The sequence below is a fragment of the Cervus elaphus genome, chromosome 11 (genome assembly GCF_910594005.1).
Source record: "Cervus elaphus chromosome 11, mCerEla1.1, whole genome shotgun sequence".
Taxonomy (NCBI): Eukaryota; Metazoa; Chordata; class Mammalia; order Artiodactyla; family Cervidae; genus Cervus; species Cervus elaphus.
The window spans coordinates 88234447-88261697 of NC_057825.1; the positions used below are offsets into that span (position 1 = coordinate 88234447).

Consider the following 27251-nt stretch of genomic DNA (forward strand, 5'->3'; position numbering starts at 1 on the left):
ACCGACTCAATGGACACGAGTTTGAGTAAATTCTGGGATTTGGTGATGGACAAGGAAGCCTGGCGTGCTGCAGTCCATGGGGTCGCAAATAGTCGGACAGGACTGAGTGACTGAACTGAACTTATATTCTTTCCCGGCTTGTTGAGTTTCGGTCTGAGATTTTTTTCGTAAGAATTATTCAGCAAGTTTTTTGGTTCCGCGGAGAAGCGCTTCGGCAGATTTCAGGCAGCACCGAGGGATGGCCGGGCCGAACCCCTGACAGCTGGTCTATTCACTGGGTCTGCAGGTGGGGTGGCGGCTGCTCGGCGTAGGCAGGTCAAGGAACGATTGTTTCGCAGACTGCGGGTCACACCTTAGCCAGGACGCTGCTTATCGCAGACTGCACGTTACACTTACAAGCCCTCCCGGTCCTTCCTAGCTCGGGCCCGGCTGTGCAGTTCTGCGCAGGCGCGGCAGCCGTGCGACATCCGCCACTTACGGCGGAAGCGGTTTGTGCTGGGAGTTCGTGGCGCGGTGCAGGGCTCTTAGGAACGAGCGGCTTGGGCGCGGGTAATCAGCTCCCTTTCCCCTTCCCCCCACCTCTTCTAGGTTCTGGGGAGTACCGCGGAGCTACCGGACCTGATGCGGGCGCCCGGTCGTGGACTGTCCCATCCTGCTCCTCTGCAGCTCGTGGTGCTCCCGCGCCCAGGTGGGGGTGAGGGGCGGGGTCGGGACTGGGTTGGGCTCCATCCTGGCGTCTTCATTCTTCAAATCTCCCGGGTAACTCACGGTTTTTCTTGTTTTCCAAGACTGGTATCCGGGGAGTGTGACTTGCAGGGTCCGCCATGGAGCCAGAGCAGATGCTGGAGGGACAGACGCAGGTACTAGGAGGCCCTGGATTTAGGGTGGCAGTGTGCAGCAAGGAAGAGTGGGTGATGCCTCTGTGACTTGTGTTTTGTTTTCTAGGTCGCAGAAAATCCCCACTCTGAATATGGTCTCACAGACAACGTCGAGGTAACTTGCCCAGTTCCTATGCCATATCCTTTCGTCTCTTAAGAGCTGCAGAAACTTGGGATCCATTTTTGCTGGGTTGCTTTGCACAAGGGAAAACTTTTATCATCATGAACCAAGTAGTGTCACATTATGGGCAGCTAATTTTATTAGCAGCACTAATGCTTCGTGGTATGTAGACGTACATATTAGCTGAGTCCAGAGGTTGAACTTTGAAAATGATATAGAGAAAGAAACATATATTGCTAACGGAGATTGTCAGAATCGTTTTGCTTGGTGGCTGTTTATGTTCTGCTGGAATATTGCAGTGGAAAAACTGCACATTACAGTTAGGAAACCCATTGTTGTTGTAGCGGATAGTGTGCTGGTGAAGTCAACATTTAGTCAAGGTTGATATCTTTGCAGAGTTCATTAGCAGGAGACATTGGAAGCTATAACACAGGTGGTAGACACTGTTTTTGCCTTACATGGTTATCTGAATTCAGACAGTACATGTGCAAAACCATATACAAAAGGAGGTATGCTTTTATAAAGCTTTTCCTGCAGGTATTAAGAGGTTACTCTCTAAAAGAAGAGGTTACTTTGTAAGTGAAAGAATAAATGCTAGAACAGTTGAATTAACCAGAGCTAGGTGGGATTGGTTAGGAATATAGAGAAGGTGTGTGTGTTTTATGGGGGAAAGAAAAACATCAGTAATAAAGTTTGGATAAATGAGGGCAGGAGCATTTCCAAGTACAATAATAATAGTAATGGCTACTAGTATTAGCGCTAAGTAACTTTTGTGTATTTTCTGTCTTGCAAGGCTCAGAGAAGTTGACTTAACTTGTCTAAGTTCACCAGGAAGAAAGTGAACTGTGTTTTAAACCTAGGCAGGCTGACATTTTTGAGGTGGGATTAAATTATATTGCTGATCTTGAGCAACTCCAGAATTCCCTGTCATGTGGAGTGACTTCTCTGTGCCTGTAAATTGCCAGGATTATTTATTGGTTTGATATCAGGGTTAAGAGAATTTGGATCTTCATGATGCAGTTTTTAATTGAACTGCTACGCTGAATCAGATGAAGATACTCTATGCCACTTAGTGTTTTAGTCATTTAAGAGGATTGTTTTTAGGCATCAGTGCAGTCTTTTCCTGTTGGTGCTTGTATTTGGAGGTAGAGCCATGATACAGTGATACCAAATACATTTTTTCAAACCTTCAGACCAATTTCCATAGTACAGTGAGAAAAAAGGAAAGTGGAGTGAATGAATGATGATGCTACATTCTTTGGTGATTGGTTTTCTTGCTTCCATAATTTTAAAATGCCTGTTCTTTTATGAGTTAATGGTGATAGTAAAATAATAATTATGTTTGTTTATGAGGTTTTACTTGGTAAAATAGAGTTAACAACCTTATGTTAGTACCTTCTTTCAATATGTTATTGTTAATTTACTTGTTTGTGATATCTCAAAGTCTGGAAATCACTGTTCTACAGCTGCTGCTTTTCTTTCTAGAATTCCATTTTATTTCCATTATTAGCATATAATTTTTTTGGTGGTTGCTTTAGGACTTGTTTAACTTCCCACAGTTTACCTCCAAGTGGTATCTTTTCTTGGATGGTATAAGGACCTTACAACAGTATCCTTCTATTTTCTCTCTCCAGGCCTTTATACTATTGTTATCACATATTATATTTCTGCATATGTTATAAATCCTGCAATTGATTGTTTTTATTTTTTCTTTAAAAAATCAATTATCTTTTTCATTTTAAATTTTTTAAATTGTTTACTTAACATTATAGTTACTTTATTGCTCTAGAAAATTTAATTTTTAAAACCATCAGATTACATAATGATAATGAGTCTCTGCCCCCTCCACAGTCAACTGTATATTAATGGGCTTCTCTAACTTAGTAGATAAATATTTCAAAATTACAAAAATAGCTGGTTACAGTTGAGCTATCAAGTAACTATCATATTTCTGTGGATCAAAAAGTTGAATAAAAAGAAAACTGATGTTACTGATAAGTCACTGAGTGTATTTGAGAAATCCAGGTCACATACACAGAAGAAAACTGGTTACAAAAACCATTACATTACTCAGTATTAGCATTTTGCTATGGTTTAAGCAGTTCCGATCATGCAGCAGTAATAAAGATCAGAATGAATTTTATAAAGGAGTTGATGGAAGCTCAACAAATGTATTAAACATACAACTCAATTCACAGTTGGATTATACATCCAATTCCCCCAAACTTGTCTCTGCATTGCAGAATAGAAATCTATACTGTTTACCCCTTAATTCCTCCTCTGGCCCCATTCCCAATCAATAACCTTACATATAAACCTTTCTATTAAATCTTTTAAATCAGATTTGATGGGTGAGTATACATAATCTTCATTATTATTTTAAAACAGATACCAAGTTTAGTCATATGCTAAATCTTCAGTTGCATTCCTTTCAAAAGGCGTCTGCACTGCTGTAATTGTGAAAATTTAGGCCTAGGAAACTGAGAAAACTGTCAGTCAAGAATCTGATCTAAGTAATTCTGTAAACTACTAAAACCTGTGTGTGCACATTTCTAAAAAAAAGGAGGATTTCGTATTTGAGAAATGTTAACTCAATGGTCTCTGAAAGGAAAACTGTCTTGACTACTGCTCTCTAATGTAAAATGCTAGGTGACCACAGATATTTACCCAGTTGGCTAACAGACAAGCTTACAGTGGGACCTTTAAAAAAAAAATTCGAAGCCATAGAAGTAATTATGAAAATAAAAATTTGGAGGATCATAGCATAAGATACATATAGAATTCCTATTTTAATGATATATCCAAAATAAATCTGTCCTAACCAAGGAGCACTTGGTTGGTTCAGAAAAAATTTGAAATTAAACACAGTGGGAAGTGTTCTTAAAAATCACCTAAAATTACTGAATGGCAAAAGACTACTGTCTTAAAATATGCTGAATTTACACGTTAATATTACCGTAATCAACTCATGCCAGATACAAATTAAGGTTACCAATTAGATGAAAACAAATTTTATAGCTATTTTTACAAGAGAAATAGGTGTACTTCATGATTAAGGCACACCAGTCTAAAGAACTTTTGATGCATTTGTCACAAGATTTAAACTTACTTAACCGTTAACAACACAGTACAGTAAAGTTCCTCAGTATTTAAAAGTTTGATTTAGCATTCTGGGAAAAGGATTATTTTTCTTTTGAGATGCATTTCTGTAAATTGCATTGAGGTCAGTTTTACACCTGGAATTAACCATCTCTAACAGAAGTACCAGCTGCTAATAATACTCATTTAGATTACATATAACTTAGGTGGATGTTAAACTATGCAACTGTTCTTGCTAATCTGCTCATCAAGGCAATGCTCTGAAGACAGAGTCTTCTCACAAACCCTGGGCAAGCAGGTTTCATTATTAGATACTCAACAACAGCCCTCAATTCTTTGAGAGCGGTATTGAGGAGTCTATAGTATATAAAAAGCTGGAGCAAACTTTCTTGGTTACTAAAAAAGCGTAAAAACTGTAGCAGGCATCAAGATTATTTAATGACAAGCAATGAATTTCAGAATATTCTGTTGATTAGTGCTTAATTTATGGAAGAGAGGTCTCAGTAGAGAGAAACTATTTGAACCCTTTGCACTAAGTGCCTTTTTCCAGTACGTGGCAGCTTGAAGCCAAGAGAATAACAAGACGGGGAGCATATTCATTGTCACGGGAGGAATTGACAAAGATGAGTGAATACAACAGGTAGCGCCAGCAGTCCCCTAACAAAGCTCGGGCCAGGAATGCTCTGCGTAACTGGAAGCGAAGTCGTCTTTGGTGCAGCCTCAGAGCCCTGGTCAGAGCACTTGCCAGCAAAGCACGTTGGTAACAGCTTGCCGCTTCACGCAACCCAGCAAGAGGCAGAACAAGCAAACAGGACAGTAAACTGGACAAGCCAGAAAGCCACATTGTTGTCTTCAGTTCATTGGCCGTCAAGAATTGCACTGTGCCTGCCCCTTGGGGGCCGTTTGGGGAATTTATGCACTATTGGAGTCCCTCACACACGTCTGGGATGCTGTCTGGCACCAGCAAGATTTCCAGAAAGACCTAAGGCGGAACTGCAGAAAGAGGCCCAGCAGGGTCAACCTAACGCCACCTGCTCCAGGTGATTGTGGAGCCCAGAAGTGCTCCCTTCACTTCTGTCTAATTATCTCTTTTTAAAAGAGATTTAAACATTAAGAGGAAGGAGTCATGTTTATCCTTATAGTTATCGTTTCTGGGTTCTCCAGCCTTTTGTGTAGATCCAGCTTCCCATCTGGCATCATTTCCCATCCTCCTGAAGGGTTTTCTTGAACGTTTCTTGTAGTGGAGGTCTGCTGGGAAGGAATTCTTTAAGGTTCTGAATGTCTAAAAAGGTATAATTATTTTGCCTTTGTTTTGAGGTATATTTGCTGAGTGTAGATAGGCTTCACTGTCTTCTGGCTGATGTTGTTTCTGATGAAAAGTGTTCTATCACTCCTCTCTTTGCTCCTCCATATTTAAATGTCTTCTCTTTGTGCTTTTAAGATTTTATTTATTACTAGTTTTAGATACTTGATTTTGATGTGTCTTGGCATAATTTTTTGTTTTAATGTTTCTTGTGCTTAGGATTGAGTTTCTTGGATCTTTGCATTTAGAGTTTTAATGATATTTGAAAATTCAGACATTTCTTCAAATATTTTCAAGTATTTTGTTAGCTTGATTTACTCATTCTTTCCTCTTGTCTTCTTAAACATATGGAATATATTATAATAACTAACTTAATGGCATTGCCAATGCTATCTGTATCATTCCTGAGTCTGTTTCTGTGAATTGGTTTTTCTCTTCATCATGGGTAGTTTTTTCCTGCTTCTTTGTCTGTCTGGCAATTTTGACTGAAGGCTTTGCACTATGCACTTTGCTGGGTGCTGGTGCATTTTTTTTGCATTTCTTCAAACCTTCTTGAGCTTTGTTCTGGGACATGGTCAAGTTATTTGGAAACATTTTGATCCTTTTGAAGTTTGCCTTTAAGCTTTTTTAGATGGGACCAGATTAGCCTTTGGCAACCCACTCCAGTTTTCTTGCCTGGAGAATTCCATGAACAGAGGAGCCTACACTCCATGGGGTCACAAAGAGTCAGACAGGACTGAGTGGCTAACCGACTAGCCTTTAGTTCATGCTTAATTTCTCCCTTGTGTATTCTGCCCAATGCTTCATGTGTCATGAGGTTTTCATTCTGGGTCATGGGATGCTGAACTACTCCTGGCCTGTGTGAGCTCCGGGGATTGTGCCATGTGCTTCTTCCAAGTGGTTTTCTTCCGGCCTTGGGTAGTTCTCTCACACTCATGCTCTGACTAGTACTCACCTGAAGACTGGGAGACAGTCTCTTCCTCTCTTTCTGATCAACCCCCTTCTGTGAAATTGTCCTCTTAGCACTCTGCTCTGCGATTTCTAGTTCCCTTGGTCTCTCTAATTATTCAACTCTGTCTTCTCAGCTTGGGGAGACTGCAGGGCTCTGCTTGGTTCCTTCTTCTTGGGTATCATTGTAAGTTCTCCAGGCAGGATGCAGTAATCCTGGCAATCATAGGATTCACCTGACTTTTTCCCATTTTTGTGGTCACTGTTCTACACTCTTAAAAGCTTCATCTCTTATGAGTGTGTGTGTTAGTCTGGATATATGTTTGACCCACAGGTTTGAACTGCGTGGGTCTACTTAAATGTGGATTTTTTCCAATAGTAAATACTGTAGTACTGCATGATTTCCAGTTGGTTGAACCCAAGGATGTAGAACTGTAGATATAGAACTGCAGATATGGAGGAGCCAACTGTAAGTTATAGGTGGGTTTTTGGCTGGGCAGAACGGGTTGGTGCCCCAAACCTTCATGTTGTTCAGGGGTCAGCTGTAAATTTTTTTAGATTAATTTAGGATTTTTGACTTTACTAAAATTAAGCATTACAGTACATAATAAGTATTTAGTGAATGCTTAAATGATATAAATGAGAGAACTTGTCAAGGACCTTATTATAGGATCTATTAGAGTTGCTTAGGTATTGCTGTTTTTTGTTAAGGTATTGGGATGTCATGTAAATGACTAGTTTTTATCATATATTTGTTGCAATTTACTGATGAACAAGAAAGTTTCTTAATTCATGGGCAAATAAAATAGCTATTCCATTCATTAGTGTATATAATTATTTTTATTATGTCCAAAAATTAGACTGAAAAATCATAAGCAAAATTAGACAAGTTATCCAATAGTTCTGGCAAATGTTTTGAAAAGCACGGTATGTATGTTATATGCTTAAAGTTTTTTCTCAGTTTTTACAAAATAAAATTTTCTTTAAAAAAATTAAGTACAAAAAAAAAAATAAAAAAAAATAAAAAAAAATAAAAAAATTAAGTACAGAAAAATTGTTTTTATAATTATTGACTCATTTATATCCAGTTCTAGTATGATTGGAACAAAAGTTCTTTAAATAAAAGTGCTCTTAATAGTGTTTCGTCTTTTGAGATAGCCACTTATTTCTAAATTTCTGAAATGGTAGATTTTCAGAAGGCACAGCTTTTAATAAAGCCATTTTTGATACTCTGGATATCAGATGAATCTATATGAAAGACTCAAGTTTTCACATGGGGATTCTTAGGTGAAGGAAGTATAAGTCATCATTTTCTAAACATTATTTAAATATCACAGTAATGATCTTTCCCATATTAGTCATGTCTTCTGTTTTTTGGCTATTTTTACTTAATATTTTTCCTTAAATTTACTTAAAAAAAATCAGATGCATTTATTTTAAAAAGAAACATAAATGGAAAAGCATTCTCATTGTGGTAGAGGTAACTATAAAAATGAAAACAGGAAATACAAAACAGAGACTACAAAACAGGTAATAAATTTTAGCTAGACTCTGTTGCCTGTTGAAGCCTCTGAGCCTTAAACCTGTTCCCTGTCTTAAGAAGGGAGGTTAGCAAGTGTTACAGAAGTGTTAGAGACATGTTAGTATCAAACTGAGACTTTGTCCTTGATATTATCTGTGATGAAAAAATTGAAACAGGACTAGTTTTCTCACTGTGATTCTGTGCTACTTAGTGTCATGTCCAGATTTTTTTTGAAGCACACTGTAAGAAGGTATTCTCAAAGAAAAAGTACTTATTTTTGCTCCTAAAAAAGGCAAAGAGAGAAAGTAAGTGTAGGATATGGAGATACGATGTTAAAAGGATGAGATATAATGGTGCCTTCAGAAAATTCTTGAGTGACATTTAGAAATGGGTCTGATTTTATTTTGGCAGAGAGATTTGCAGTTTTAATATTTATGCATGTTTTTTTGAATTCTCTAGAGGATAGTAGAAAATGAGAAAATTAACGCAGAAAAGTCATCAAAACAGAAAGTGGATCTCCAGTCTTTGCCAACTCGTGCCTATCTGGATCAGACAGTTGTGCCTATCTTATTACAAGGACTTGCTGTACTTGCAAAGGAAAGGTAAGATAATAGTGTCTGTCTGCAAATGGGCTTACCAGAGAAAGCAAAATAAAAACTTCCCTGGTTGAAATATCATTAGTTATGTGTAGTTATTTCTTTTACTGTATAAGAAACTTCTAGATACTAAAGATTCTTTAAAAAGAAGTCAGACATAACCTCAGTTCAGACATTGTATTTTTCTACTAGTCTTAGATCATGTGCATATTTGTAATCATGGTATACGTGTAATTTTATATCTCGTTTTTGAACATTTAGGTCCAATTTCCTTTATTACTGCTTTCATTTCTTTTTGTTTTTGTTTCATTACTTCCTTATGATAAACACCCAAGAGTTGGTTTACTATTTCAAATGAGATGACTATTTTTATGGTGTTTGACCCATAATAATATATTTCCATTGAAAAGTTTATCCTTGAGATTCTTCCAGTGTCATCATAGCCTTAACTACATGTGTGTTATGAAGTTTTTTTATGAAGTTGTTTTAATTTACATTTTTTTTGTTAGCAAGATTACAATTTTTTCTCTGTTACGTACATGTTTTTTTCCCTGGTAATTCTACCTAAATTATTTTTGTATAAGTAAATCAATAAGAAAGTTTTTTTGTAAGTTACATTAGTCAATATTTATTGGGTGTAACTGGCTTCCAGGTGGTGTAGTGGTAAAGAACCTTCCCTCCAATGCAGGAGAAATGGGAGATGTGGGTTCAGTCTCTGGGTGGGGAAGATCCCCTGGAGAAGGAAATGGCAACCCACTCCATTATTCTTGCCTGGATATTTTTCTCAACAGACTAATAATGAACACTGTAAAATTTCCAGTATATTGGAAATTCTAAATATTACTTTAAATTCTAGAAGCCTAAAATTTGAAAAAGTTTTAAAGTAATATTCTATTAATAAATGCAAGTTTTTGCATTTATTGTAAGGCATTTTAGCAAAATAATCCATCAAATTATTATGTAACAAGTATTGTCTCTGTCTAGTTAGCTCAAAAGGCTGTTTAAAGTGCTAAGAGAATGTTTAGAGATTGTTGTAAATCAGTTCTAAATATGCTTTTTTATAATGGAGTTTAAAATATATGGTCCCCCAACTTTTCATCTTTGGACCTGTTTTATCAGCAAAAAGTACATATGTAAAGGTGATAAATGTGAAATAACATTTTATTAAAATTTTTTTTGTTTTATTGAGAAAAATATACATCACTGTTTAAAGTATACAGCATGATGGTTTACCGCATAGGTTTAGTTAACATCCATTATCTCATACATAGATACAATGGAAAAAAAAGAAAACATCTTTTTGTTATGAGAGCTCTTAGGATCTACTCTTCTAACAACTTTCTTGTATATCATATAGCAGTGTCAGCTATGATCATGTTGTACATTACATCCTTTGTACTTACAATTGGAATTCTGTACCTTTTGACCGCATTCTTCCAGCTCCGCCTCCTACCCACTGCTTCATTTTAAAATATGTTTAAGGGACTTCCTGGCAATCCAGTGGGTTAAGACTCTGTGCTTCCAGTGCAGGGGGCACAGATTCAATGCCTAGTCCAGGAACTAAGATCTCATATCCCATATGGCGCAGCCAAAAGAAAAGAGATTTTATGGAACAATACATTTAACGCATCTAGAATGTAAATTTCTAAAATTTGGATTTCTTTTCCCTTACAGACCACCAAATCCCATTGAATTTCTAGCATCATATCTTTTAAAAAACAAGGCACAGTTTGAAGATCGAAACTGACTTATTGGGAAGAACAGAAAAATTTGGTTTCTACTGTAGATTTACATGATTAAGAGGCAGCTTTAATTGCCATGATTCCCCCCACCCCACCCCACCCCACCCTTTTTGGAAAAATAAGAACCTTCAGGACAACAGAACTTACTTCGGAGTTGCAGAAGAAGACATCATTTCCCTTATTGATTTAATCACAAACTTATTTAATGAGTGTGTTCCGTGCAATTTTTTTTTCAGAGTGTCTTTAACTTTGTTTTTAAAATGACCTTCAAAATAAACTGTTAAAACATCATTATTTTATAGTAGTTTTTGTTCTTATGGCAAATATTTTATGCGGTTCAATTGTTTTCATGTGTCTTGCTCCCATGTGTCTTAACATGCTGCAGAGTTTTACAACAGTGTGAAAATACACCAAAGTCAATTAGAATATAAAAAACTCTCAGCCAGTTTTTCTAGTGTTGTTCCTGGATCTCTCAGAGAATAGGATTTGGGCATCTTCAGTTTTTAAAAAATGTCATTGGTGATTCTAACGCACAATAAATTTGGAGTGCTGTTATAAGTACTGCAGAGGGTGTACAATATCCTTCAGTGCTATCAACCTTTATGGTATTAATATAATAGTAGATATCATTTATTATAGTTCTACTATGTGTTAGGCACAGAGCTATTTTATTTAAATTATCTCTAATGTAGCAACTCTGCAAAGTAGTAGATCTTGCTATTCCGATTTTGCAGATGAAACTGATTGGGAGAGGTTAAGTGACTTGCTCAAGGCTACACAGCTGGTAAGTGTTTGAATGGGCATTGAGACCCAGTTCTACCAATGTGTTGCTGATAGCTAAGTGAGAAGTTCTTGGACTAGTTAGCATACTGCTGCTTTTTGCAATTAAAAAGCTAGTCCTTTTTTTTCTTTCAGGTCTGCTCACTTTGTCCTGTATGAAGAAATTGAGATAATGCGCTAGCTCAGTAAAGAGAAAATTGTCTGCAGAGAGCCAGGCAGGAAGAACATTCACTAGAGCACTGGTTTCTTAACTGGGAGTGATTTCATACCTGTCTCCCCTCCTTTCCCAAGGGACACTAGGGGATGTCCAGAAACATTTTGGTGTCATAACTAGAGTAAGGTGAGATTCTACTGGCATCTAGTGGATAATTGCCAGGCACACTGCTAAATATCTTAATGCACAGACAACCTGGGTGTCCCACGCATCCCCCCCAAATCATCCAGCTCAAAATGTCAGTAGTGCTAAAGTTGAGAAATCCTGCTTTGGAAGCATGTTAGAGACATGCCTCCAAGCTAAACATGTGAAGGCAGAGTTAGAAGTGTAATGCTGCCATGGTATGTTTTCTAGTTCTCTTTATACAGCAAAAACTTATTAAAGTTCTCTTTAATATAGCAAAAAAGGAGTGACGCTTGGGGAGGTGATATGGTTTTGATGTATCTATGTGGGTTGATAGGTCTGAATGGGATAAACCTGGAAATACTGGACTCATACACTACTTATAGTTTTTGCAAGTGTTAATTTCACTAAATTTATTTTGGTGACTTGACTAATGTTAATCTGCCTTTTTTTTAAGTGCTATTTTCGTATTTGAGTAAGTACTAATTGGGTAGTCTTATTAAAATATAGTTTTAACAGTCCATCAGCGATTCACATCAGAGCCACTTGTGAAACTTTTCATATATAAATATATACATAAATATATTAAAAGTGTAAATAGAAATTAGATCTGTTATATATCTCTATGCATTCCTGGACCCTGGAGAGCCTGATGCAACTGGGATAGAGCCTGGGCTTCTCAATTTGAGAAAAACTCTATGGCATTCTCATAGCACCTTTGGTTAGCGACTGCTGCTGCTGCTGCTAAGTCGCTTCAGTCGTGTCCGACTCTGTGCGACCCCATGGACGGCAGCCCACCAGGCTCCGCCGTCCCTGGGATTCTCCAGGCAAGAACACGAGTGGGTTGCCATTTCCTTCTCCAATGCGTGAAAGTGAAAAGTAAAAGTGAAGTCGCTTAGTCCTGTCCGACTACTTAGAAGTAATTCAGTACTCCCCCTAGCACTGCATTACTTTTAGTGTTCTATTGAGTTATCTTCAAGATAGGGCTTAAATTATTCAATCTTAAAATTGATACCTTTTTCAGTAAGGGCTGAGAATAGGGGTGTCTTTTGCTGGCATTGCACATCCTGCTTATCACGTACCGTATGCCAAGCACCATTCTAAATGCATGAATTGTCATTTAATCCTCAAAACACTATGATGGAGGTTTAATAACTCACTTTTAGATGAGAAAAGTGAGATTGAATTAACTTGCTTAAAGTTACAGGGGAAGTAAGTTCAGGGCAGAGATTCAAACCGAGCTTAATGCTGTATTGGCTCCCTCCCCTTAATGCTGTATTGCCCTCAGGTGTGCTTAAAATTTTTCCTTGGGAAAAAAATCAGTTTGTCTTTATGTGTGTACAATAGAAGCCCTCTTATCTGGTTGGTAGATTAAAAGGGATCATAATAAGGAATCATAAAAGACACTGGATAGTTTTTTTTTTTTTAAATCTTAATCTATTATTGGTAATATTTTTGATTTCAGCCATTGCTCTGGGTATGGGTTCTTTGATTGGAATTCTGTATTTCTTCCACACACCACTCCTATAATATATGCAGTTTCAGATTTTTTGAAAGTAGAGTAAGATCTTAGACATAAGATCTTAACACCTTAAGGCATTAAGTGTATAATGATCCTTTCTTCATGAGTTTTTTCTCCTGCCTTTGGTCATCTTATCTGCCTCTTATTTGACAGTTGTTTTTATTGAGTCCAAAGCATTTCACCTAATTTTTGTACTAATACCTTTTGCATTATGTATTTCTATTTCATTGGCTTATGTAATATTTTATTAAATTATGTAATGGCAGTACCTTGTACATCTGGTATAAATAGGTTGGAGAACGTGATTAAGCCTTGTTAGTGATGCGCACACACCTGGGAGAAGAGTTGTAACACTCTGAATTTCCTAAGTGTAATCTACCAGTTTTAAGAATTCAGCTTGTGGTGGACATGGTTCAGTGTATTTTCTATGGAGATGGAGAACATCGCTTTACTCAAGTAAGCTGGTTAAATAGGAATCACTTAAGCAAGCTTCTGTTATACTTTGAGGAGGTATTTCATGTGTAGCTGACAATTTTACTATAGAAACAATTCCTACCCTTTGATTAGGAAGATAATGTTTAGGAAACATTTTACAATAATAGAGTAAAAGTACTATATCCTATAGAGTGAACTTCTTAAAAAAGGTGGATAAGTGAGAGGACCAGTATAGTAAATCAGGAATAGACTCCTGGAGGATACAGAGGCCTTAAATTGGAAAAACAGGGACTTCCCTGTTGGTCTAGTGGTTAGGACTCCATGCTTTCACTGCCGAGGGCACAGGTTTAATCCCGGTCAGGGAATTAAAGATTCCCACGTGCTGGGACCAAAAAAAATAAAAGTTTTAATAGAAGGAAACTAAACTGTCTTCCTAATTCTGATGAGCCTATGGGGAGAATATTGAACCTTTGTTTAAATAAATCTCATTTAGGAAAAGGTATAGGAGATTTTGGGCTTTCCAGGTGGCTCAGTGGGTCAAGAAGCCAACTGTAATGCAGGGGACACAGGTGACGCAGATTCAATCCCTGGGTCAGGAAGATCCCCTAGAGTAGGAATTGGCAACCCACTTCAGTATTCTTGCCTGGGAAATCCCATGGACAGAGGAGCCTGGTGGGCTACAGTCCAAGGGGTCACAAAGACTCAGACACAACTGAGCGCACACATACACCATAGGAGATTTTAAGATTGATAACCTCCCATTAGCAACATGATAGAATGGTTGTAGGGACTGCATTAAATATTGTAGCCAGGTATGTTCCTGGACTGGATTCCAAAAAGGTATTAACAAATAGGCCTGATACATATGTCTAACTATAACAACAAGGGGAAAAAGATGGATGGTGTAAATGACTACTTCTGAGAATCCGCTTGCTTAAAATCTCTGGATTTAAAGTAGGTGATCTAGGGAAATAGATCACCGAAGCTAAAGGAGGCAGTCAGTAATGAATAAGAATTTTCTTCATAAGAAAACTCGTCAGCCTTTAGACACTTTAAATCTTTTGACTCAGTTTCTCTGTTTGTTAATCCTAAATAACAGATTTGTAGAAAGCTCGATGTACAAAATTTACTCCAAAAAATTGGAAATGAACAAGTTTTCATCTTGTGGGAATCATTTAATATGTAAAGATTTAGCCTAGTGTCAGGTACATAGTAAGGGTTTAGTAAATATTCCTTATGAAGAATGGTTTCTAAAGAAGAAAAGGGCTAAGTCAACTGATACTAGGTTATAGTGTTAACTGAAATCAAAAGAGCATCCTTATGCTAAACTCTTCTCTCAAACTTCATTTTTTCAAAACCCTGTGGGATTCTAGAGTATTTTTCTGGTAAAGAACTTCAGTAATTAGAGGGCCCCTCAATCTAGCAGTTGTGTACAAAGTGAAAGTGAAAGTTGCTCAGTCCTGTCTGACTCTTTGCAACTCCATGGACTATACAGTTCATGGAATTCTCTAGGTCAGAATACTGGAATGGGTAGCTTTTCTCTTCTCCAGGGGATCTTCCCAACCCAGGGATCAAACCCGGGTCTCCTGCATTGCAGGTGGATTCTTTACCAGCTGAGCCACAAGGGAAGCCCAGTTGTGTATAAGATTTAAAAATGGTCAGTTTAATACTGCCATATGAGCTCCAAAAATCAAGCCTAATAAATTCCTTATTTTGGGGTATAGGTAGTATACATATATGGCACAAAGTTCAAAAGATACACAAAGATGTACACTGACTGTTAGCAGTTTGTTGTATCCTTCTAGAGGTATCCCACGTATATGCAAGTGTGTGAGAAGTATTTGGTTTTACACAAATGATATCATAACCTTACACATTGTTCTGCAATTTGCTTTTTGCATTTCTTTTTGGCACTCTTTCCATACCAGTATATGAGAGCACCTTATTGTTTTTAAAGGGTGCATACATATGGATATATCCTAAATTAACAAGTATCATTGACAGATACTGTGTTTGTTTCTACTTGTTAGTACAGACTGATGCAGTGACTCTCTGACATGCTATTTCAGAAGATAGTTATTGATGTTGGGCTCTAGGTGTCATATTTGTTGAAGTCTGTGCTTCATGAAGACTATTAACGAAGATTTCCTCCTTGCCCTTTACTTTGGATGATGTTTATGGAGTGTCAAACCCAAATCCTTGGTGGATATAATGGAATTGTTAATATGAAGTGTACAGTATTGCCAAACAGGCTTCTAGGATATCAAGTAGTTTCCATTTTATGGATCTTCCTTAATTTAGAGGCTGGGGCTAAGTGAGCAGTTTCAACATCTCTTTCAAGAGTTTATCCTTGAATAAAGTAGCCAGAATAAGATGGACAAGAGGAGTAATAATGGGATATATTGAGCATTCTAGAGATAATAGAAGATCCTCTAACATTTGACTTCACTTGGCATTGTGGTCTTTCCTGAGTTTGATCAGTAAGAAAAATCCTTTGAGGAAAGAAGCCTCCAACTGAGCATTTTAATAGGGAGGATGCTTAATTTTGGATTAGATTACTAGTTTGGAATGAGACCTAGGATTGTTATTAGGAGCAGAGGATAATGAGAACACAAACATTTACAAAGAACAGTTTATAAGTTGTTTTCAGGTGCCTTACTTAGTGATTCTCACAGGCAGTTAAATATGACTGCTGTTTGCATTTCACAGATAACAGGGTTGAAAAGGTTAAATTACTAGATATCCATAATCACACAGCTGATGAGTGACAGAGCAATCAATGTTCTCACACCATAGAAACCATATCAACTATTTCCTTTTCTTGGAATTTACAATGAAGTGTTTACAATTTCATCAGTTATCACCGCGTTTTGTCACTTCAGAAAGAGTACCAGGGAATCGGCTTCAGCCCTCCTTTTTCTGTTATCCCTAGATTGACTACTTGTTATGTGTACCCCCACCCTCCAATATTTAAGCAGGTTAGCGGTGAAGTGAGAGGGTTAAAAATTGAATACAGAACTATATAGAGTGGAGGTTTTTTTCTTTTTCTTTTTTCCAGCTTAAAAAGTGTATAAAAAGGTGTGAAAGTCAGAGATGTTCCAGTAATTGACCAGGACTGGGATCTCAAGCAAGATCCATGGAACTTAAAGTCAAAAAGGTGAGAATAGAAAGTGTAGTACCTGGAAAAAAAAATTCTATTACTATGACACTAGGAAAACTTGAAAATTAAGCACAGTCGTTTGCTTTGGCCTCTACCACGGATCTGTTTAGTGTGAATTTCAGATATAACAATGTTATAGTTTTAATTCCAAGTCTATCATTGAAGGCATGCGATTTGCTCTTACTCTCTTCCTAGTTTTGGAATGGTCTACTCCATAACATTTTCTTGGAGGTCCAAGATATTCTACTTTACTGTGATTATTATATAATTTTAATGTAATTCTTTCTGACACTTGCGGTGGGATTTAAAAGATAATTGAGGGTTAGAAATAATGTTTGGGGGGTTAGTCGCTAAGTCGTGTCTGACTCTTGCAACCCCATGGGCTGTAGCTGGCCTGCCAGGCTCCTCTGTCCATGGGATTCTCCAGTCAAGATTACTGGAGTGGGGGGCCATTTCCTTCTCCAGGGGATCCTCCCAACCCAGGAATCAAACCCGGGTCTCCTGCACTGCAGGCAAAGTCTTTACCAACTGAGTTATAAGGGAAGGCCATCTATTAGGCTCTTTATATTTATTAACTCATAACCCTAGGGACACACCTCGAGTATTGTTATGCCCATTTTATAGATGAGAATAACTGAGGCTAGCTATGTCACATTGTAGCCCAGGTACAGAGTTAAGATATGCACTTCCATAAACATAAATCGAAACAAGACAAATACCACGATTAGGTGGTAAGGGTGGCCCGGTGAAGCAACAGCACCGTTTGCCGCACCGCAGGCACACCTGCTTCTACAAATGAATTTCCCAACGTGGCCACAGACTTGCGTGCCTAGGAGTGAAACCTTGGAGGGTGAGCACCCACTAAGGGTTCCTGCGTGTGGCGGGGAAGACAGGGGACTTTCCTCGTGGAAAGCTGCACCGTAGAGCCCTCGGTGCTCCCGGTTTAAGGAAGTTGGTTGGGGGAGGGGGCTTGCCCTGCGGCTGCGTCCTGCTCCCCGCGCCCTCCCCCTCCCCCTCCCCGCCTCTGCTGCCGCTAAACCCCGGAGAGCGGAGCGCGCACGGTGAGATTCCTCGGCGGGCCTGGCAGCGGCTGCTGGGCATGCTCAGTGGGCAGGACCCGTTAGAGTGGCGAGTAAGGAAGCGTTGGCTCTGCTCGAGGCTGCCTTCCCCGGTTCAGGCCCCGGCCCTGGGCTTTTGTGTGCGCAGAGCCGCAGCCGCCGCCGCTTCCTCGCGGGGCCGCCCGACCCCAGATGCCGTCTGGCCTGTCCGGTGTCCGCCGTTAACCTCGCCGCGCGGCCGGAGGAGGAGCGGGGCGGGGCGGGGCCGGCGGGCCGGCAGCCGGGCGGGCAGGAGGGCCCGGCCGGGGGTGGGGGTGGGTGCGGGGAGTCCCGCTGGGGGTGGGGGGAGGGGGCGGGCGTGGAGTCACGGGGGTGGGGTCACCGGCGGTGGCTCGGGGAGGCCGACCGGGAAGGGAGGGGGCCGTGGGGGCGGCTCGGCGGAACCAGCCCCGGCTGGGGAGCAGCGGCGACTCCGGGGGCCGGGGCCACGGCTCTCCGAGCTTCGGCGTGAGGCCGCCGCGGGCCCCGTCTTCCGGCGGCCGCCCGAGTTTGTGGTGATTGTTGCCGCCGCCGCCGCCACCGCCCCGGCTGCCATCTCCTCCTCCTCCTCCGGGGCCGCCGCCTCCTCCTCTTCCTCCTCCTCCTGGGCCGGGCCGATCCCCTCCCCGCTGCCGCCTCCTCCTGGGCTGGGCCCGCGGTGTCTCGTCCCCTCGCGGAGCCGCTCCTGCCGCCGCCGCCGCCGCCGCCTCCTCATTCATCCTCGTGCACCATAGGCGGCACAGGCACCAAGATGTCCAACCGAGTGGTCTGCCGGGAAGCCAGTCACGCCGGGAGCTGGTACACAGCCTCAGGTAGGGCCCCAGGCCGGCCGGCCCGCCCGCCGCTGCCGCCGCCTGGCCCGGCGCCCGGCCGGCCGAGGTCGGCGGCCCGGCCCCGCGCGGCGGCGGGAGGGACGAGGGCGCGGACGGCCGCCGGCCGCGGACCGCGTGGGGAGGGAGCGGGCCGGAGGCCGGCCTCGCCGCCTCCCCCACCCGGGCGGCATCCTGCCGGGCAGCCCGGGGCCGGCCACCCTCACGCTCTGCCGGGAGTTGGGCGAGAGGGAGAGTTGCCTCCTCGGCAGCCTGCGCCCTCCCTTGGGACCCGGCTTGGGCAAAGAATGTGCTACCCGACCGAGCCTCCTCGTCGCCTCCTCCGGCTCCAGGGAAGCGGGTGGCCGGCCGCAGCCACCATGGGGAGGACTGCTCACCCGGCGCCCGAGCCCCGCTTCCTCCGCGCGACCCTCCGGCCGCGGGAGGGACGCGCCTTCCTCCTCTCCTCTCCCCTCCTCTCCCCTCCCCTCCCCTCCCCTCCCGTCTCCTCTCCTCTCCTCCCCGAACGGCGCCCGCGCGACCCGGGGAGTTCTCAGCCTCCGGGGTGCACCCGGGCTCTGCCCGCCCGCCTCCTGCCAGGCAGCCTTCGCCCTCTCCACCCCTCCTCCCCCGACAGTTGAGAACGGGAGGCCGCATTTCCCCGCACCTCTTCAGGTGCTTTGCCGTCTCGAGAGGAGTGAAGGGTAGTACTTTTTCACTTGCCAGACTGGAGGCAAGGTCTGGGCTTGGGAGATCTGGGAGAGGAGGCCCTTTTCTGGGATTTGCAGCTCAGCCCGTTGGGGGTAGGGTAGGAGTACTGGTAAGCAGGGGCTTGGGGTGGCCTCCCAGCTCTTTTGTCAGTGTTTTCATTGTTACTGTCATTCACGAAAGGGGCAGCTGGAGGTGGCATCAGCGCTTTTCCTGAGCAGCCTCTCAAGCCTCAACACCGAGCAGGTGCTGGAAATAACGAACGCGGTCGGTCAGGTTTTGAGTGAATTTAATCTTCTGTCGACTCTGTCCAAAAACATTTTAGAGCTCTTTATGTAAGAGAGTGTAAGGACTTTCCCTTTAGTAAAGCTCTGCTTGGAACGACTGTTTTGGGGGATTACTTTCTGGAGTGACATTTCTGTTAAGTTGACAAAGTTCCATTGTGATTCCTGAATTTTCAGTCATTTGGTATTGGCTTATCAATAAGGAGACCCAACTCTAACGTGAGGCAGATCATGTTTTCCTTTGCAAATAGTTGGGTTGGACAGTGACATGGTTTGTGAGAAGACAAAGATTTGCAAGATAATTCATTTCTCTGAGGTTGTTAAGCTCTCTCGTTAAATGCATGCACTTTACTGACTCACTGAAAATTTCCTGTGTTAAGAAGACACAAAGGATTTGCAGGCCTAACAGGTAGCTGTAGTTTTGCGTTAAGCAGATGACTTTTCATGGTTACAGTGGCTTCCCTCATGGTCCCAAAGTACTTCATAAATATTTCATCAGGTCTCACAACCTAGAATGTCAGCTAAGCTTTTCTTGTTCAGTTTATGCAGATGTGCCCATGATTCTGTACAGACCAGTGGCAGGACAGGAATGGGAGTCGCTGGCTCCTGGGTTTGCCATCCAATCACTGCACTATTACTATTACATTTATCAATGAATAATAGTCTTTTCAGGGTTGTAAGTCACTGAACGTTTTTTCTTCAGTGTATTCTGAAGCGCTACAGAGTCTCAGTTTTCACTTTCATGACCATCTTTTGGTTAATTTGTCTTCTGTACCTTTCAAAAGTGTTTTAAACTTCTTTTGTAGTTTGCATTGAAATGTGGGCAAATGATTCCAGAGCAATTTTTATAGGTTCTTGAACATTCTTTTCATAGTAAAATAAGGCATAGTTCACACTGCAGACTTGAAAAGACTACTTCAATAATCTTCTTAATGTAAGAATTCTTTAATCTAGCTCAAGACATTGTGTTCTTAAAACTATCAATAGTGAACTAAAATGGACAACTTAAAATGTTTTTTTAAACTATATTCTTATTTCTCTAAATCCTGAATGAAATCAATGTCATTTTGGTAATGTGAGTTGTCATGGAGAAGTTTATTGTTAAAAAAAATTCAGACCATGTGTCGCTTGTGTGTGTGTGACTTAAGTAATAATTAAGGGTGAATTTAAAGCAATTTAGTTTTAAAAGCTGATTTCATGTTTTAACAATGATTAAAAATATAAGTAAATTTTGACTTAATCTAGTGATCCCTAGACCCCAGTGTACCTAGATTGGTAACACTGACCATTGGAAAAATTTTACTTGTGTTATTGTTGTTCCCTTAAACTAGCCCTAAAAGCATATAATAGGAGACATGTGCTTTTGGATTGTCATTCTGTAGTTCCTACAGCATTCAAATGATTGTGTCTGTAGAATTAAAGTGTTCAATTATTGATAAAAGAGATAAATAAAATTTGCTTCATTTATATAGCTAGTTCAGAAAGAAAAGTGTGTACATACATATATGTGTTTTGTATATATAACACACATCTTCATTTTAATTTACACCTTGCTATATGCTAGATCCACTGATAGACGTATCAAGTATTCCCTGCCCTCCAGGAAGATCATTTGAAGTAAGTAGTAACTCAAGACAGCAAGTAAATATCAGATAAATTGAAGCAGTGCTTCTAGGAGCTAGGAGGAGGGTGGAATCACTTCAAAGGATTTGAATTATGCTTGGAAGGGAAGGGTGTTTGGGTAGCTTTGGAAAGGGGAAAGTACGTTGGGGAACACCACAAAGATACAGAGGCAGGTGAGTATAAGTAGGTCAGTTTAATAAGAATGGACGCTTCTCACAGGGGTGTGGTTCAGGGACCTGGTTGAAGCTAGGGTGTAGGTGCCTGTGCATTCATAGGAATTTCACTTACGCAATGGGCAGTCAGGACCAGTGCAGAAGTTTCTGAGTGGGGGACTGATACACAAGAAACATTTTAGGAAAATTAATCTCATAGGACGGTTAATCCTCACTTCTTTACTGATGTACAGCAGGGATCAGCAAACTCACAGTGCCTGCTGTCCAAATCCAGCCTGTGACCTTTTTTTTTTTTTTTGGTAAAGTCCACTGGTGAAGTATGGTTTTTAATTTTTAGAGGGTTTAAAAAAACAAAACCAAGAAGTGCAGTAGAGACTGTATGTGGCTTGTAAAGCCTAAAGTTTTTACTATTTATTGGCCTACAGAAAAAAAATCGTTGACACATAGTGTATGTTAGTGGTTCTCAATGTGACCTCTTGATCAGCAGCATGATGACTGTACTCTGTATTTGTTTCTGGGTGTGTTGTATCTTTCATTTGATTGTTTCAGGCCCTCCCTTATCTTCTGTCTGGACAGTTGTAACTCTCTCCTAACTGCCGTTCTTTCTGCCAGCTTGATTCCCCTTAAGTCTGTGTTCTGCATTGCTCCCTGGATAATCTCTCTGACCACATAATTTCTTTGCATAAACCTTACTGGCCCATCTTGCCTGTTGGATAAGGTCTAAGTCCTTTCATGACTTGGCATCTTTCTATCTCTTGCCACTTCCCCCAATCCCATCCTAGTTATCCCTTTTACTACTCTTAAGCAATGTCTAACAGCTGTTCATTGTTTCTTTAAATACACTATGCTGTTTCTTATCACTGTGTTTTTATTCAAGCTGTTTCCTCTGTTGGAATGCACTTCACCAGGATAACTTCTAATGTTTTAAGGACTCAGATGTTAGCATCTCTTAGCCTACCCTGATGCCTTTCCTCCCGCTGTCTGTTTTTGGTGTTCCTTTGCGTTGCTCTGTTTATCTCTGTACTTTTACCTTGTTATCTGTGTGTGTGGTCTTTTGTAAGATGATGAACTAGAAGCCAGGGATCACTTTCTACTAATTTTTTAATACCCTAAGTTCTCAGCTCTGGTTTTGTACAACTTAGTAGATATTCAGTAAGTATCTGAACAAGTGAACGTTAAAGAACTTGTCATATAGGAGACTTGGACAAAGATATTGATGTCTGAATCTCTAGGAGCATTGGGGGTGATATAGGACCATTGCTAGTTAAGTCTTTGAGCATGGTGTAGGTGAAGAATCTTGGTAGAAAAGGATTAGAAATCTTGATTCACTAGCTGGGGGGACTGTATTTAATATAAGATTTTTAAAGAACTATGACATACATAGACGTGTACAGCTAGTTAAAGTTTCACAAAATAGGCATATCATTGTAAGTAGCAGCCAGCTCAGCAAATGTCAGTATTGGAATTCTCAACCTGCACTGTGTTCCTTGTATTCTAACACCATAGGGAAGTTTTGTCTGTTTTTGAACTCTGTGTTAAAGGAATCATGTAATATATCTTGTTTGAGCTTCTTTTGTTCAACATTATGTTTATGAGATTAATTCATGTTTTACTGTGGTTTGTTTATTCTATTCTATGAGTAAACCACAGTTTTTCCATTCTACTGTTGATGGACATTTACATACAGTTTTGCTGCTTTGAAAATTTTTGTACTCTTATTTCCTGATGAACACATATATGCATTTTTGTTGGGTATATACCTTAAGTGGAATTATTAGGTCATAGTTATGGCTATGATATATTCATTTTTAGTAGATTTTGCTGAAGTTCTGCCAAGTGGTTTCATAAACTTACACTCCCCTCAGCAGTGTGTGAGAGAGTTCCAGTTGTTCTACATCTTTGCCAACACTTGGTATTTTTATTTTTAGTTATGTCTGGAAGGGTGTGTAGTGACATTGATTGTAGTTTTTATTTTCCTGATGACTGTTGAAATTGAGCATCTTTTTTTTATTAGGGACCCCATGTTTATTAGCCATTTGAACTTCTGCTTTTGTGAAGTGTCTGTTAAGTCTTTTGCCCCTTTTCTACTAGGGTATTTACTTTTTCCATACTGATGTAGTTCTTTATGTATATTGGATATAGTCTTTTTAGATAGGAGTATTGCAGATATCTTCTATTCTGTAGCTTTTTCAGAATCTTACTGTCTTTGTGACCCTAAAGTTCTTCATTGTAAAGAAGTCTGGTTAACAATTGGTTAGTGTTCTTTTGTTTCCGTTTATGAAATCTCTACCTACCTTAGTGTCATGAAATTAACTTTCCTATGTTTTCTTTTAAAAGCTTTCTTTTCACCTTTCTTAGTAAGATCAGTAATTCATCTGCTTGATAGCTGTATCTGTATGGTTTTGGTAGGTTACAGAGATTTATTTTGAAATGTACATATAGAAAAAGTATTAAAAAAATAAAGTATAAATGAGTGTGCAAAATGGGGGTATACTTTGATGAATAGCCAGAAATATCCAGAAATATAACATACTCTGTAACTATCCCCTAGCTCAAGGAATAGAACATTTTCAACATCTCTGAGGGATATATTACATTTTAATGTTTTCTGAAATTGGTATATTTTATATCTTAAGTGTATATATAATGTGGGAGTATTTCCCCCCTGGAAATTGGTTGTTATAGCTTATAATCACTAGTGTCATAGAAGTAAGGAAATATAATGATTTCATAAAGCATTCTTGAAAAGTTTGTTTGCTATATCTTAATAGCAGTTTGCTTTTTTAAGTTGTTTTAATTCTTTCTGTCGTATTTCAGGAATATATTTAATAGAATTATATCAGGGTTCTATTGTTGGAGAACCACAACCTTTTTTTATTGCTTGTATCTTGAGTTCTAGAGTGTCAAAATATATCTTGGTGTGTGAGAAACAAATACATTCTCCTTTGAAGAGAAAATACTATATAGTATTTAGTTTTGAAATGAGCTTTTTTAGATTATTAATATGGTTTTTCTGTATGATGGTCTTTCTTTCTTCTTCATCCTGTTATTTTATCTTGGAGAAGGGCAAGAAAGAGAACAAATTTCTTAGGTAAACTTGAGATTATTGCTTAACTACCTCTCACTTTCTCCATTGTCCTTTCACGTGCAGGTTCCAAGTCAAAAATCTCCCTACCTCCATAGTGTAGTTTATATTATCTACTTTTGGGTTTTTGTCCATTTTAAAGAAAATCAAGACACCAAGTAAAGATGTCATTTATTAAATGTATTCTGTAGTTGCATTTACATATATGTATATGTAACCTCTAATCTTCAAAAGGCTGCTACAAGTTTGGTATTATCTGCATTTATGGATGTGGAAACCATGACTCAGAGAGTGTGAGAAACTCGTTTAAGTTGTTTAAGGTATAGAAAGTAAGTGGAAGAGCCAGTCTGACCCCAAAGCTAGGAGCGAGGAGGTATGCTTTCCCAAACACTGAGCTTTTCTGTTGCAGTCAGGTTTTTCTTATACTACAATATTTGCATTTAACTGGCACTTATATATCATTTATGGTTTGTAAAGCATTGTCTCATACATTTTTTATGTTCACAATAATCTTATAATTAGATGTAGGACAGGTAGGGTGGGCGGGTCTTTGATCCACCCCCACTTTGCTATTTTATTCATGAGAAACTAAGACTTGAAGGAAACTAAATTGCCTGAGTCATCTACTGTTAAGTGGTAGAGCTAGAATTTGAACCTAGGACTTCTCGCTGAAGCCTAGTATTCTTTCTAATTATAGTAATGCTAGAGTAAGTAAGAAGTTGAGCTATTTGGAATCAGTAAGCACCTCTATAATTGTCAGGTAAATATAAAAGCATGAGTAAAAACAGGAATATTGAATATTATTGATATGGTATAAAAACTGACAAAAGAATTGGTAGAATTTAATTAACCTAGGATTAATCAAATCTAGGATTTGAATTTGGACCTAACAAAACTTGACACTTCTGTAGAGGCTTTATTTAACATATTTGTCAGTATTGGACAAACTCAGTTCTGTCTGAAAGGTACTCTAGGGACTAGGTGCATAGTGGAAAATGAAACAGACAGAATCTCTCTAGAGTTTATATTCTAGTTGGAGACAGGTTATAAATAAGGTAAGTAAAACATAAAGTATGTTAGATAGAGGAAAGTGCTTTGGAGAATTACAAAGCAAATAAAGCAGAGCTGACGCATGAGGAATGTTAAGGAATGGGAGAAATTTTAAATGGCAAGGAAAGGGTTGACTTCACTGGACCTACGTTTGAGTGAAGATGAAGTAGGTGAAAGAACAAGCCTTGCATTCTATATAATTTCAGGTCAGAGGTACAGCAGGTTCTAAGGTACTGTGGCTGGAGCAGGCCTGGAGTATTTGAGGAATGCAGGAAGGTCATTGCAACTAGAATGAAGTGACGGGGTGGTTTGATATGAGGTGAAGAGAGGAATAAGATAGCTGGAGTAGAGGCACAAAGGTGTTGTGGTCAGATGGCATTGGGTCTGGAGGGCCAGGGTGAGGACTGGAGTGAGAGGGCCACTGGAGAGTTTTGAGCAGTTGGTGACGGGGTCTAATTTAGGCTCACTCGAGCTGCTTGACTGCCGTGTTAAGAGTAGACTCGAGTTGGGGCGCGGTGAAAACAGTGGCACGGGCTGCACCAGCACTTAAGAGGGAAGCAGCCTCCATCTCACAGATGGTGATGGATTGAGTAATAGCTTGAAGGTGAATAGGAAGCGGTTGATGACTGGATATATTTTTTTTTTGTTTGTTTGATTACTGGATATATTTTGACGGTAGAGTCCAAAGGATTTGCTGACATACTCAAAGTGAGAGAAGAGAGGCAGAGGAGTCATGGATAGCTCTAAGGTTTATCCCTGAGATTGCAATAATGGAGTTGCTGTTATCTGAGATGAGGAAGAGAAACAGGTTTGGAGGGGGAAGGTTAGAAGCTTAATTTTGGTCTGTTAAGTTTGAGATGTTTATAGTTAAGTGAATATGTGAGTCTGGAGTGTAGGGGAGACGCCTAGTGTGGAGATATAAGATAGGGAATTATCATCACGTTAAATGGCTCAGCAGTCAAGAATTCGCCTAGTAATGCAGGAGATGGCGGGAGCATGGGTTCAGTCCCTGGGTTGAGAAGATTCAGTAGAGGAGGAAATGGCAACTCACTCTAGTATTCTTGCCTGGAAAGTTCCAGGGACAGAGGAGCCTGACCGGCTACAGTCGATGGGGTTGCAAAGAGTTGAACACGACTGAGCGTGTGAGCATGCATGCAGATAATATTTGAAGCCAAGTGTTTGGATGAGATTACTGTAGGAATCAAGGTGGTCAGAAAAAAAGAGGTTTGTGAGTGAGCCTTAGAACAATCGTCACTTGAAGAGGTTGAGAAGGTGAGGGTTATCATGGGAAGATAGATGGAGCTTCTGGTGAGGAGGAGGTGTCCTGGGAGCCAAATAGGGAAAATGCTTTAAGGCATCTCAACACAATTTATATAGTTTTTTTCTTAGACAAGCACATTTAATCTGGTTTAAGCGACTCTGGTCTTAGCCATCTCTTACCCTGCTCCCAGAGCTTCCTAACTGGTTGCCTAGTTCCCATTCTATTCTTCACACAACAGCCTGAGAGATCGTTTTAAAAATGTAAATAAGATAATATTCTTTTCTAAAAATCCTATCATATTAATATTTAAAATCATACTTAAAAATCCTTGCCAAGACTTAGAAGGTTTTACATGCTTTGACCTCTGCTCAACTTTCTCATTTTATCTTGCATTGCTTGTTGTTTACCTTATGCTGGTCCAGCCATTCAGGCCCCCTTCCTGTTTCCCAAATATGTCAAGCTTACACCTGCCTTAGGACCTTTGCATGTACTTCATGATGTACTCCGTGTATGGGTGTGAAAGCTGGGCAGTAAGAAAGGCTGAGCACCGAAGAATTGATGCCTTCAAACTGTGGTGCTGGAGAAGATTCTTGAGAGTCCCTTGGACTGCAAGGAGATCAAATCAGTCAGTCCTAAAGGAAATCAACCCTGAGTATTCATTGGAAGGACTGATGCTGAAACTCCAGTACTCTGGCCACCTGATGGGAAGAGCCGACTC

General features: G+C 40.2%; 2 protein-coding genes across 9 annotated transcripts in view; both read left to right on the top strand.

The window, feature by feature from the left end:
* The first annotated feature begins 450 nt into the window (after nt 1–450).
* DPY30 (dpy-30 histone methyltransferase complex regulatory subunit) lies at nt 451–10500 on the top strand. 3 transcript variants are annotated; one of them, XM_043918306.1, is made up of 5 exons: nt 451–549; nt 789–860; nt 946–993; nt 8331–8473; nt 10142–10500. In XM_043918306.1, the coding sequence occupies exons 2-5, from the start codon at nt 825–827 to the stop codon at nt 10212–10214; spliced, it is 300 nt and encodes a 99-aa protein (XP_043774241.1). In that variant the 5' UTR covers nt 451–549; nt 789–824; the 3' UTR covers nt 10215–10500. The 3 variants fall into 3 exon arrangements, with proteins under 3 accessions (XP_043774241.1, XP_043774240.1, XP_043774239.1); XM_043918305.1 differs by lacking the exon at nt 451–549 and adding an exon at nt 612–688; XM_043918304.1 differs by lacking the exons at nt 451–549; nt 789–860; nt 946–993; nt 10142–10500 and adding an exon at nt 4749–5138 and having other exon boundaries at nt 8331–8370.
* Nucleotides 10501–17486: 6986 nt separating this feature from the next.
* Nucleotides 17487–27251, top strand: part of MEMO1 (mediator of cell motility 1) — a 117175-nt gene continuing 107410 nt past the window's right edge. For 2 of the 6 annotated variants that reach the window (XM_043918307.1, XM_043918309.1), the window contains exon 1: nt 17507–18352. In XM_043918307.1, the coding sequence (XP_043774242.1) occupies nt 18292–18352 (61 nt within the window). In that variant the 5' untranslated portion in view covers nt 17507–18291. The other 4 variants (XR_006343619.1, XM_043918308.1, XM_043918310.1 and 1 more) reach the window with 3 other exon arrangements.